Raw genomic sequence first — 12794 nt, 5'->3', positions numbered from 1 at the left:
CATGCCGAGCGAGGATGCTCAAACCATCAACACATCGACAATCCTGAGAACATAAAAGCTGTGTGTTCCTTCGTGGCAATGTGACTCAGGCTTCGACATACTCTACTGCGTCCTGCGGATCACTAGGATGCTTGCATCGATTCTTACTGTAGCCTGTTTGGCGGTTACGACCATTGCCTCGTGGGATGGCAACATCAACTTCAACAGCCCTTCGCTACAGCACCGAGATTTGGGTCTTGATGTGGCCAAGATTCAGAAGCGTACTGGTCTTGTCGCGAGACAGACGACCAACTTTACGGACAGCCAACTCAACTTCACTCACGGCGTAGCTTCTGGCGACCCATATCCAAATTCGGTGATTCTTTGGACAAGACTTGCTCCCAGCCTCGCGAGTGACCGGTCCAATGTCACTGTGTCTGGTACTGCTGCGTTCTACAACCATGAGACTGAGGAGTACATCAGAGCCTCGAAACACAAGGTTTGCACCCAGTGGCGCATTACCAGCGACGCGAATCTCACTCGAGTGGTCGACCATGGAACGGCTTACACCACATCCGATATTGACTTCACCATCAAAGTAGGAGGTTTTCCAAGACTGAGCTGAGATCCACTCTGACGATGTACCAGGTTGAGGCGAAGAAGCTGCGGCCGTTTACCACCTACTACTATCAATTCACCCAATGCGGTACAACAAATCGCTCCCCTGTCGGTCGCACCAAGACATCTCCCTCCGCAGACCAGAAGATCGACAAGATCGGACTTGCCGTCTACTCGTGCTCAAACTACCCGAACGGATACTTCAATGCTTATGGCAATGCCGCCCGTAAAGATCGTGTCGATTATGTCATTCACTTGGGAGACTACATCTACGAGTCCAGCGTCGGTGTGCAAGGCCGCGATGCCCGTGCGACCAACCCAAGCCGCGCTCTCCTCACACTGTACGACTACAGGACTAGAATCGCCCAGTACAGAACCGACGCCGACTTGCAGCTCTCACACCAGAAGTTTGCTTGGATTGCGACATGGGATGACCACGAAGTTGCTAACAATGGTTATCGCGATGGCTTCAGCGCGATGAACAACACTGAAGACTCATTCCTTCGCTTTGGTGGTGTCAGTGTCGATCAGCGTAAGATGAATGCCGTTCGTGCCTATTTCGAGTGGATGCCCATCCGTCAGGTCAACATGGACGACAACCTTCGAATTTGGCGAAACTTCCAGATGGGTACTCTTCTTGATCTGACTATGCTCGACACACGCAATTATGATCGCTCCATCACTGATCTTAGTAAGTCCATCATGCCTAGAGAAGAAGATGAAAAAAAGAAAAGTAAAATTGAGCAATCTGACACTTCCCAGATTACAATACCGACTACATCTACAAGATCCACGATGACGCAGGACGCTCCCTGATGGGCTCCCAGCAAGAGAACTGGTTCTACAAGACTCTCATCTCCAGCAAGAAACGTGGTGCGGCCTGGCGCATCATCGGCAACCAAATCGTTTTTAGCCGAATCAATATCACATCCTGGTTTGGCACCTTTGAGAACCCCTACAACGAGGATCAGTGGGATGGCTATGCTAAAAACAGAGCAAGAACCTTCCAAACACTATACGATCACGACATCGGAAACAATATCATGCTTGCCGGAGACTCTCACGCAAATTGGGTTTCTGATCTGGTCTGGTTGGAAGAGCACCCGTACGACTCTGCCACTGGCGAAGGTGCAGTGGGCGTGGAGTTTGCTGGTACCGCAGTAACATCTTCTGGATTCGGCGGCACCATCCAATCCGCCAACAACCAATCTTCCTCCCTCGTCCGCGACAATAGCGAGTTACAGTGGAATGAGGGTTACTACAGAGGCTACTATGAGCTCCAGATTGGCTACGATGCTGTCCACGCTTCATACTATGGTATGCCGACGGTAGCTACCCGGAACCCTTTGGAGATCAGCTTGGCCAATTTCACTGTTGTCAATGGCGGCAACAAGCTTCAACGTCCTGTTGCTGGGGGAAAGGTGGAGAGTGGATTCATCAAGACTGGGCAGGTGCAGATGACCAACCTGACCTACAATACGCAGAACCAGTCGTGGGCTGTCAGGAATGACTTCAACCAGATGTTCATCTCGTACCCCCGCACAACGTAGCGACATGATTCAAGGAGATGGAACTACAGTAGCCTCCGGACAGAGGCGCAGGGATGGATTGGAAACCTTTGTCTTTGCGAGCACCAAGGAATCTACAGCGCGTACCTGTAATCAGGATGGTAGTCTCCGTCCTTCCCAGCATTGATCTCGCGTTCACGCTCTTCCTCACTCATGGCTTCTCTCTTCTTGTCCTGCGACCTCATGTAGGCCCACAAAGCGATGTGACCAAGAAGCGCGAGCAAGACCGCGCCTAGTGATACACTCAAGCCAGTGACATACTTACCATTCACCTTCTTAGCAAAGATTTGGCCAACAACAACACCAGCACTGTTTCCAAAGGCTTGATTCGTTCCAACAGCGGTCGCGCGTTTGTGGTAGCCGGCATGACTGTTCAACAACCATGCTGCGTTCAGTCCGACGATGATGTAAATGCCAGGTGCGATGAGGAAGATGGAGAAGTATAGAGCTCCTCGTTGAGCTTGTGGAACACCAAGTTGAACTGCATATCCAACTGCTGTCAAGAAAGCCCCTGGAACCATGAAGTAGGCGCGTTTGGAAAACCTGTCGGACATCCAGGACACAATCATATATGCAATCGATGCCCAGATGTATACCGGTACGGTCAAAAGTTGCGTTTCCACCGTGCCGTAGCCGAATCCGCGGATGATGGTAGGCATGAAAGTACTCAAGCCAAATGAACAAATATCGGCCATAAATTGGCACCAGCAAGAAATGTAGAGCTTCGGATCGCGGAACGCCTTTCTGACTTCTTTCCAGTCGAATTCGGGAGCACCGTTGTATCTGGCGTTCATAGCCATGCGTGTTCGCATCAGTTCTTTGTCTTCTTGGGTCAAGAATCTGGCTGTCTCAAAGTCGTTGGGGAGGAGGAAGTACACGATGAAGGCGATCAGGATACTGAGACAGCCTTCAACAATGAACAGCCATCGCCATCCTTCAAGGCCTTGGACACCGTCCATCTTGAGCAATGCGAAAGCGAAGAGACCACCAAATGCTCCAGACAGTGCTGCACTGACGAAGAGATACGATATTCTCAATGCTTGCTCCTGAGGCATATAGAAAGTACTGAGATAGAGGGCGAGACAAGGGAACATGGCTGACTCGAAGAGGCCGAGTAGAAGTCGTGAAGCGTAGAGTTGCTGAGCATTGTGCATGAATCCGGTGCCAATAAGTACTACCGACCAGCAAAAGACCAAAGCGGGTATCATTCGATTAGGGCGCAATTTCTTCATGAGAATTGTTGATGGAATCTCGCCAGCAACGTAAAATACGTAGAACAACGTGACAGCATCTGCAAACCAAGTCAGTACAGTTGTCAAGGTGAGAACATGGCTATTGTCAATCTACTCACTGCCGTATTGATTGCCGACCAAGCCCAAGTCGTCACCCATACCAGCAGCTTGCGCATTTCCAATGTTTGAACGATCAAGGTATGCACAGAGGAAGATTAGCGTGATGATGGGTGCGAGATAGAGGTCGAGCTTGAGTAACAGCTTCTTCTGCGCTTTCAGGTCGATGTAGGCCGACTCGCCAAGAGTCTCGTCGATGCTTCCATCAGCAACAGAGACGTCTTGTAATGTCTTCTTTTGGTCGTCGACATTCATGTTGGAAGATGGTGATATGTGATGATGATGAGCGAGAAAGGTTCGAACAGGAGGGAGTGATCTCCATTATATGCTTTGTTCCTACATGAATGTCGATGGGTGTTGTTCTTTTCGCGAGTCAATGCTATCAAAGTCTTGAACATAGGTTGAGATCTTGCCAACGGTCGGCATAGATACCAACTTGCTTCCAATTGGGCTGACTGGCCGAGGGCGGCGGTAGCGTCGGCGGAGGACAAGAAAGCGGCCATGCCAAGCGCCGTAGCGTTGTACTCCCGGGCAAGCTTCGCCGATGCAGTTATCAGTCACTTGCAAATCGTCCCCAGAGTTGCATCGCAGACGATAGTGCGCATGAGTATGTAGGCCGCTTGGCCGAAGGTGCTTGAAGCACTGAGATCTTAAATGACCAGCTGGTCTAGTGCTGAGGATGCTCGAAAAGCTTATCGAACACTTCAAACACTTCGCGCAACTCCGAAATGCTTTCAAGAACTCCCATGGTAGATACATCAGAGCCTGTCTGGCATCGTTTTGTAAGATTCATCGCAGAAGATGGTCTACAGTACTGCGGGCAACCAGAGAATGATGATCTCGACGGTAAGTGTGACGAATAGCGCTTCCTCATGATGCCATCTGATGACGATTTCTAGTCGGACTCGCCATGTTGAACAAAGTGCCTGTCATGGTGAATGTTCTTGATGTGGAGTCTTCGCTCGACGGTGACGCCAGTTTCACTGGAGAGAAAAGGCAGATTTTGGAGGTAGCGGAGCTTCTGAGCCATCTCTGGATACCAGTATTGACAAGTCCCATAGTTGCTGTCACCCATCAGTACAGAAGAAGCTGGCGCAATCCAGTGTATTGGTCTGAATTACACTGACCACGCTGTAAGTTCTTTCGCCGCTGTGAAGAAGGCAACACTGAATCAGCGACATTAGGCGGAGATGAAGGTCGCGACACCAGATTACCCTGAAGTCTTCCTCAAACCAGCGACCACGATTTCCACTGCAACAGCACCGATTGTCATTCCCAAAACGTGTCAAAACCAAGTCGACGGAGAAGTCGAGCTCGCCATCGTCATTGGAAAAGACTGCAAAGACCTCACACTCGACAACGCGATGGAGAGTGTACTCGGATATACTGTCGCGAATGATGTGACAGCTCGCAAGTTCCAAGCAAGAGGCAGCCAATGGGGATTCAGCAAGGGCTTTGATACCTTTTGTCCCCTTGGTCCAGTACTTGTCAGCAAACAGTCGTTACCTGATCCGAGTGCGCTGGAGCTGAAGACAACGCTCAACGGCAAATTGATGCAGAACGGACTGGCCAAGAATATGATTTTCAGTATCGAGCAGATCTTGGTATACCTGTCGAGTGTGCGTATCGAGGATGCAGCGACATGGCGAAATTAACAGCTGACATGGACGGGTGGTAGGGACACACGTTGAAGAAAGGTACAGTCATCTTGACCGGTACGCCGAGCGGCATTGGTGCGAGTTATGATCCTCCGATATATCTCCAGAGGGGTGCAGACTTGAAGGTTTCCATCAGTCACGGCTTGGGAACATTGGTGAATCCTGTCATGTAGGTGTTCAGCAGGACAGAACTCCATTGCCTTCCAGAATCCAGAGCTAGATTTGGTACGGTGCCTTTGGACGACTCCAATCGAAATCAGGCACACAGGTCGGTCGTCGCGCCACGAGAAGACTGTTAGCCTAAAAGAACGATAGCAATAACGATTAGTGACTTGATTAGATGTAACATCTTAATTCGAAAGCTGCTGCAGTGTGGCCTTTAAGCTGCTAAAGACAATCTCTTTTCTGCGATCGTTCTGAGACTGCATAGCCACATACTCCTCAACCCCCTTCAAGCTAAAACTGGCTTTCCCTTTACTCCTGATTCTCATGACGGTAGCAAGTTCCAAGACCGCCTGAAAAACTCTGCCTTCCAGAACAGCCAGTCCTCCAGTATTAGGTACAGAACGCCTCCAGTAAATTCTTGAATCTGCCCAAGTGGTCACGATACTTGAAGCAGGTAAGTTGATGTTGAAGATGAAGTTCTGAACGGCTTCTGGGGGAAATTTGGACCAGACTAAGCGCCAGGTTTTGAACATCGGCGTCAAGCTGAGTACCCTTATGGCATCTCGCCTGGTAGTGCGGAGATCGTAAGCATGACAGGAGAAGCTTTCGGCGTCATTGAGACATCGTTCAACCTCATCCGATGTAGTAAGAGGCAAGAGCAGCTGCAATTCGACGGTTGTGATGGGAAGCTGAACCTGCTCCGAGGAGATCTCGCCAGCAAGCCTGGCCAAATCAGAGGGACAAGTGACGACGAACTGAGGAATCATTGTCAAATATAAGTGGAACAGCACCGAGTGGCGAAAATAAAAGTACTAGTCCTTCGTCGGTAGAGGGAAATGTAGTCAAGGCGTACTGTGAAAAGTTGTACTCGGGCTCTATATAGCTACGAAGCGCTCATGAGTCATGCCGCCCCGCATATCTTGCTGCCTACGTCATAATCCAAAGCCAGATAACCGAGGCAGCAGCAATCGTGCCGTTGCTCATCCTACGGCAATAAGCTCTGGTCTGTTGATCTGAATGTATACATGACCTAGAGAAGCTAGGCATACATATGCTCACCTGTCAGGTGATCGGATGATCTAACCACAGGCCGTTTAGTCCTCAATTGAAGCTTGTTGTAGAATAGAATGGGCACGCAGGTATGAGTGCAGTAGACACTTGGAGAAACAACAAGTCAAATGCTGGCAAGCAGAGATATAATAGTGACAATTTCGTTGATACACGCCACTCACCACCCAAATGCTCCTGCTGCGACTGCTGCTTGGATGTACAGTCCAACTGCCAAGCTTTGCCACTCTCGAGATGCAACGGGACTCATGACCGTGTCTGAGTGAGGAGTGATTGGTTCTTACACTCAGGATGCCGGGCATTGAGCTGGGAGACCTTGTCGTCTTCGGAGTGACGCGTCTTGTTCTTGCTCATCGTGGATGATGAGCGTTCGGGCAGCAGCCCTCCGCAACTCGTCCGCTGTCAGTGGGGCAACGATGTTCATGTCGAGATACTGCTTGAGATCTTCTGGGATCGCGTCAAACTTGATATCCTGCTGATTGATGAAGATGTCCCAGAAACGCTCTCTGATCTCACTCGGAACACCATGCTTCTCTCCGACTCTGAAATAGCGTTCATCGATTTGCAAGACATCCGGCTCCACGTAGGAGGTACAGCGCAAATCGCCTAGTGCGGCAAGGTCGTCGAGACTGCGCTTGGAAGCTCCTGTGATGTCCCATACAGATGCGCCTCTGAGTTGGAGGCCGCTGACCGCGTCACAATTCACTGACCGAAGTTAAGAACTGCAATTTGGAATTGGTGTGAACATGGTACTGAGGCTCAACTTACGGCAGACATTTCCACTGTTGTCCTCCGATGCAGCGTTTGCATTGCAGGAACATTGGCAAGGCGTATAAGTGGTGCCAGGCGAGGTTGAGAATCCCACACAATAGTCTGGGATGCTGCCTCGAGCAGTCGTGTACAATCCGGAACACAAGGCTGTTCGATAGATCGGGGCCGATCCTCGCTCACAACATGCCTGGTACTCTTGATCAATTAGCAAAGCCTTCTTTTCCAGAATTTGCAGACTTACGCAAATCAGTACATATCGCTGTACTTGTGCCAGTGCAGTCCCGATTGGGATCCCTGCTGATGAGTCGAATATCAACAGCATGGACAAGAAACGCACAGCTGATGTACAGTAAGCTATTGAGAAGTAACATGATGGAGGAGAGAGCACTGCGCTAGCGAGTTGTAGTCCGATACCACCACCTGATAAGCCTTCTATTTATGTTCGTTTCTCCGACGGAGTGCTTCGCCTGTATTCTCTTAGGATACCCTAGCAGCCGTCGATCGAATCTTTGCCTCGGAACACAAATTAGACTTTAATAGCTCTTTGGTATGTACTTGTAGTAAAGAGCGATTAGCTTAAAGTCGAAGTGTTAGACTTGTGCATGATCATCCCTTATCCTAGAGACCTAAAGTTAGCTCGATGCTAGCATCCCATTCGCTAGGTAGCTAGTAAGTAAGAGCAGAGGACGACTGCCGCGAGCATCGTACGTTATAGGAAGCAATATGTAGATGCTCTATCCCCGTAGAAAGTATAGAAACTAGTCGTTACTCCTTTAGATCGCTAGCAAGCATAGAAGACAATAATAATAGATCTATAAGGTAATAGGACATTACGCTCGGAAGCCTTAGAATTGTTGTGCAGGTATAGCATAGTGCCGGCCCTTAGTTAAGTTAAACCTAGTATGTACTATCTTAGACAATAAGGCTAATCTTTTAGGACTACTTCGAGCTTTAAGCTTTAGAAGCAGGTTTTAGAATCGAACCTCCGCGGTGTAGCTCTATATTATAAGTAAGCTAGGTATTCCTTTAAGAACTTTACTAAGCGATGATCGCTTAACACGTTAAGTCGGTTAATAGAAAAGACGATCTCTGCCTTTATTAGAACGAGATGGCTATAGATTGTGTTATTATAGGGGTTATAAAGGAACAAGCTAAATTATCTATACTAAATTACATCGCGTCTAATGCGATATCTAGTAAGCGATCTCCGCAGCTAATAGATATTAATGAATTAAAGCAATATCTTACTAGTATATAACTCCGCTTTTTACGTCCGTAAGATTAAGTAATAGTAGTGTAACACGCTACTAACAAGTCCTATCGTTATATATAACTATTACTATATATCTTAGAGCTACAACCTTTTATGTACGAGTAGCTAATGGTTTTAGAGTTTAATTAGACTATGCCGAGGAAGTTAGGAAGGTTAGTAGCCTATTCGCTAGACTCTCGACTTCTATCCTTAGACTTATCTAGTAGCGAGAACACTATCGAACGATGTATAACGATACTATAAAGTTCTAGTAGTCTCGTCGTTAGTGTTACTAACGACACGCTATTTACTAGAGTATTTTAGCTCTATAGAGACACTAGCTCGCTTCGCTCGGAAGGGCTCCGAGAGGACCGCTTTAAGCTGCCCTCTAAGTCGAAGGTAGTATATAAGGTTAGCTAGCTAAGCGAGCTATTACTTAAAGAGGAAGGTAGCGCTAATAATTAAGTTAGACGGTGTCGACGAGAGCTACTAAGTATCTGTCCTCGCTATCGACTAGAAGGGGTAAGGCGTACTATTATAGCGTACTTAGCATGTAGATCTAGAGTTAATGTTAACGTTAGCGGTAGTTAGGTTGTTCGTAGGTTGTTATACCTTTCTTATACCTTAGAACGCTTAAAACGCTACTAAAATGGCCTATCCTAGGTATAGAAGTCCCTATAGTTTCCCGACTAATCCTAGTACTAGATAGCCGCCTTAACCCTTAGTAGTAGAGGTGCCTTTAAGCTAGCTATATGTACCCTAATTGTCTTATAGCCCTATATATAGTCGCGTCGTTAATAATTAGTTTAACTACTCGGCGCATGCGACGGTCGACGACTACTTAGCTTACCTATATAGGCGCGGTTTCGCACCGTCTTAGTCGATGCTATAGAGCTAGTACCTACCGTCGATAACACTAACACTAATACTAGTAACACCGATACTAGTAAGTTAACCGTAACCGACTACGCTAGTCTATTAGATGCCTCCTCTATCGACACTAATCCGACTAAAACCTACGTAGGTCGAGCTACCTACCCTAATAAGTCTAGAAATTGTAGAAGTTAAGTAGAGCTACTTAGATAACGAGGACTACGGCGTAAGTAAGATAGTCTTTAGCCTTAGTCCTTAGGGAGGAAGAATAAAGAAGGAAGTTCGATATCGCTAGACTAAGGATAATTAGAGTAAGTTCCTAGAGTTTGTAAAGGGCTATAAGAAGAGCTTATAAGACATAACAACATAGGCGTAGTTTATAATGCTAGAGACTAACTTTAGCCGTATATATAACTTAAAGGTGTAGAAGACTAAACGCGCGTACCTAGGAGCAAAAAATGGACATAAGTCTAACGGTTCGTAGAAGACCCTTAAGGGCTAGATACTAATATATAAGGAAAGGAAGAAGGATCGTAAGGTTAGCACTAGCCGCGACCTTTTATAACTTAAGCGCTTATATAAGTAGTTAATTGCTAAGTTAGCAAAGAAGGAGGAAACTAATAAGGTAAAATAGCGTAAGGACGACCGTATTATCGCCGAGCGCCTTTAAAGGAATAGCTATAAGGAGAACTTGCTTAAGCGGTTAGCAAACGATAACAAGGATAGCTCTAATAATGAAGAAGTACCTAGAAGGAAGCGTAGAAGGCATAAAAAGTCGTCTTAGAGCTCTTAAAGTTAGTCGAATAGAGCTAACGTAGTAACTAAACTTAGTCGCCTTTTACTCGCTTAAGACGAGCGCTAGTATCGAGAGAAGATAGAGAGTAGAAGGAGGCCTACTTTAGAGGTAGAAACAGTAATTAAAACACTAGCAGAGCGTATAGACAGGCGTAAGGAAGAATAGAAGGCGACGAACGAGAAGATTAATCAAATTTTAGGGCTTTTAATAAGCTAGAGAGGAAGCTAGAGTTAAGCGTAGTAAACTAGTCTCTAAACTTAGCGTTTTTTAGTGTATATTTGCTATATTAAGAGTCGTCGTCGACTACTCTATCTCCTTCCTTACTCTCTGTCGAACTACTACTACTTTTGACCTCCTTATTATTAGGCATACCCCTAAATAGATACTTATTAAGTGTAGGAGGTACATAGTTAAATCGAGAGGCAATTAGATCTAGTTTCCCCTTCTCCTATCTTATATAACTAAGGTAGTTCATTAGTAATACCGACACTAAGAAGTATACGCTAATAGGCTAGAGACCTTACTTTAGCGCGTGCTCGAAGTAAGAGTAAGTAAACTATCCCTTATGCTTACTAAAACCCTGCTTAATAGTAATGCGCGCGCTCGAAAGATAATAATTTACTAACCTCTCGTCATCTCGTAGATACTAGTAGCCTACGCGGTCGTAGAAGGGAGCGATTACGCTATAGTACTCTTAAAACGTATTGTCACTATAGGTAAACAACATCGGCTAGTCTACGTAGACCTCTCGGACCTTCTTAGCTACACCTAACTACTTATATAATAAGAAGTTATTATCTAGTCTAAGGAAGGGTCTAGAAGTTGCTAATATTAACCTATTAGGTATAACGACCGAGAGGAACTTTAGGCCATTACTAGCATAGTATCCGTTATATGTTAACCTCTAAAAATGAGCATCTAATAGTCTTATAGTGCTTAAGAAGGTGCTATTAATAAACCCCTATATCCGAGTATATCCCTTGCTCTTACTTACGCGAGAGTATCGCTTAAGAGTCTTATAGCTATCTAGCTAAGGTCGCTAGTAGATAAGCTCCTTCTATTTATTGTATAGTCGTTCAACATAGTTATTAAAGACCTCTAAATACTACGCTGCGCTTCGCCTAATGTCCTTCGCGATATTATACTACCTTGCTAGGTAGGCTAGTCGCTTATATACGAGGTAGAGCGCCTTCTTAGCTAATGCGAAGTATCGTCGCTAACGGGTCCTAATAACGTTCTAACTAAAAAGTAGAGGCGCGAGCTGTCGTATCTTATCTCTTCGAAACTACGCGATGCGACGATAGTTCTTAGTAGGTTCGTCCTTAAGGTCCTACTCCTTCTAATAGACTAAATAGTTAAAAGATTTACGAGGTTTACGATAAACTAGGCGAGGCCGTAGACGGTAACCCTACTCTTTAAGACTGTCGAGTAGGAGGAGTAGCAATACCTTCTTCGAGGTCTTTATAGTCTATATAGTAATATCTACATTAGACTTCGATATTGCGGCCCTTAGCCTCTCGCTTAAGAACGACTTAGTAGCTCTACCTCCCCCTCTAGATCGACATAAGTAGCGGCGCCACTCGTACGAGCTATACCCTTCTAAGCGAGTGTCTAAGCGACTGTCTCTACGGAGCTAAAACACTCTACTATATCGTAACTCGATGGCATCCTTAGAAAAATATTGCTTCGTCTCGTCGGAGGTCTACTTCTTGGTCTGCAAAGATAAAAAGAGCACTTAAACCTTAGCCAGTTGCACCCGAATCCCCCACTACCAGATTTGAGCATTTTGCAAAACGTAACAGCTACATCGCTAGTAACGACAAATCCATAATCACAACTATGTACCCGCTTCAGTTTGTTTCGGGGTCGATCACTCTTCTACTTCTATTAACCAAAGTCTCTGCGTTCACTCTAGAAGGCTGGCTGGGCCAGCGATGCAGTGGAGAGGAAGTGTTCAGCCGGACTCTCGGGCTCCAAGACGGATGTGTCACCACGGGCATGGGACAGGCTGAAAGCGTCACTATACAGACCCAGGATACGGATCAACCAAACGATCGTAAGTTTCTCGAAGATGCCAGCAATTGAGATATCTTGTATACTAAACAGGGCTAGTTGTTGCGTTCTACAGAACAGATGACTGTAGCGTGACCGAGCTAATCACGACCTCTTCTGGTGGTGGATGCGCAAACATTGACGATACGGGAGATCTTGTTTATATGAGCTTCAGAGTCGTAAGGGCATGAACCTACGGTCCTAATCTTGGTCGCCCTAGAGCGAGCGAATGAGCGAATGAGCGAATGCGTCGATTGTGGGTACACAGGGCCCGGGAATGAGTACATGGCGGAGAAGTTTGAAGGCGCCTACGATCGACGTCGTATTGCCTTTGAAATGTTGCGGATTAGACGGATATTTCAGGTACCTTCATACCATCATGCACGTGGAAGATTTTCTTGAGTTCCACTTTGGAGATCATCTACTGGCATCAGCATCAGCATCGTAATCGTCTTATCGCGGACACCGCGGTCGATTGAGACAAATCTTTTTTACTCTCTCGCGTCCTCTTCCAATCATGTATCATTTCGAAGATTGTTCTGATACCTGTGACCCAGCCGGTTTAGCGATCTCCACGCAGTTTCTCTCGGCAAAATCACAACCCTCTACAATTCTTCTGATTTGAATCAATTGATGACTCAAGTT

General features: G+C 46.5%; 6 protein-coding genes across 6 annotated transcripts; 3 read left to right on the top strand and 3 right to left on the bottom strand.

The window, feature by feature from the left end:
- Positions 1-127: 127 nt before the first annotated feature.
- M438DRAFT_276318 (uncharacterized protein) lies at positions 128-2147 on the top strand (the record flags this gene model as incomplete). The annotated part of the gene is made up of 3 exons (XM_029900843.1): positions 128-577; positions 628-1288; positions 1360-2147. 3 exons carry the CDS (start codon positions 128-130, stop codon positions 2145-2147), a joined length of 1899 nt encoding a protein of 632 aa, XP_029759144.1.
- Positions 1958-3790, bottom strand: M438DRAFT_321120 (MFS general substrate transporter). Its single transcript, XM_029902905.1, has 2 exons — positions 3517-3790; positions 1958-3456 (listed from the first exon to the last, which is right to left on the bottom strand). Exons 1-2 carry the CDS (start codon positions 3767-3769, stop codon positions 2240-2242), a joined length of 1470 nt encoding a protein of 489 aa, XP_029759143.1. The 5' UTR covers positions 3770-3790; the 3' UTR covers positions 1958-2239.
- A 447-nt stretch (positions 3791-4237) lies between these two features.
- On the top strand, positions 4238-5425 carry M438DRAFT_321116 (uncharacterized protein). Its single transcript, XM_029902904.1, has 5 exons — positions 4238-4360; positions 4414-4523; positions 4576-4647; positions 4699-5133; positions 5193-5425. Exons 1-5 carry the CDS (start codon positions 4243-4245, stop codon positions 5343-5345), a joined length of 888 nt encoding a protein of 295 aa, XP_029759142.1. The 5' UTR covers positions 4238-4242; the 3' UTR covers positions 5346-5425.
- A 40-nt stretch (positions 5426-5465) lies between these two features.
- Positions 5466-6165, bottom strand: M438DRAFT_346635 (uncharacterized protein). The gene has a single exon (XM_029905722.1). It carries the CDS (start codon positions 6102-6104, stop codon positions 5523-5525), a length of 582 nt encoding a protein of 193 aa, XP_029759141.1. The 5' UTR covers positions 6105-6165; the 3' UTR covers positions 5466-5522.
- Positions 6166-6677: 512 nt separating this feature from the next.
- Positions 6678-7547, bottom strand: M438DRAFT_381346 (uncharacterized protein; the record flags this gene model as incomplete). The annotated part of the gene is made up of 3 exons (XM_029908898.1): positions 6678-7110; positions 7174-7371; positions 7418-7547. The coding sequence occupies 3 exons, from the start codon at positions 7545-7547 to the stop codon at positions 6692-6694; spliced, it is 747 nt and encodes a 248-aa protein (XP_029759140.1). The 3' UTR covers positions 6678-6691.
- A 4066-nt stretch (positions 7548-11613) lies between these two features.
- Positions 11614-12681, top strand: M438DRAFT_38918 (uncharacterized protein). Its single transcript, XM_029909031.1, has 3 exons — positions 11614-12153; positions 12210-12568; positions 12632-12681. Exons 1-2 carry the CDS (start codon positions 11937-11939, stop codon positions 12338-12340), a joined length of 348 nt encoding a protein of 115 aa, XP_029759139.1. The 5' UTR covers positions 11614-11936; the 3' UTR covers positions 12341-12568; positions 12632-12681.
- The last annotated feature ends 113 nt before the right edge of the window (positions 12682-12794 follow it).

Source organism: Aureobasidium pullulans (assembly GCF_000721785.1).
Source record: "Aureobasidium pullulans EXF-150 unplaced genomic scaffold scaffold_12, whole genome shotgun sequence".
NCBI classification, from domain to species: Eukaryota; Fungi; Ascomycota; class Dothideomycetes; order Dothideales; family Saccotheciaceae; genus Aureobasidium; species Aureobasidium pullulans.
This window is presented reverse-complemented; position numbering and strand designations above follow the sequence as displayed.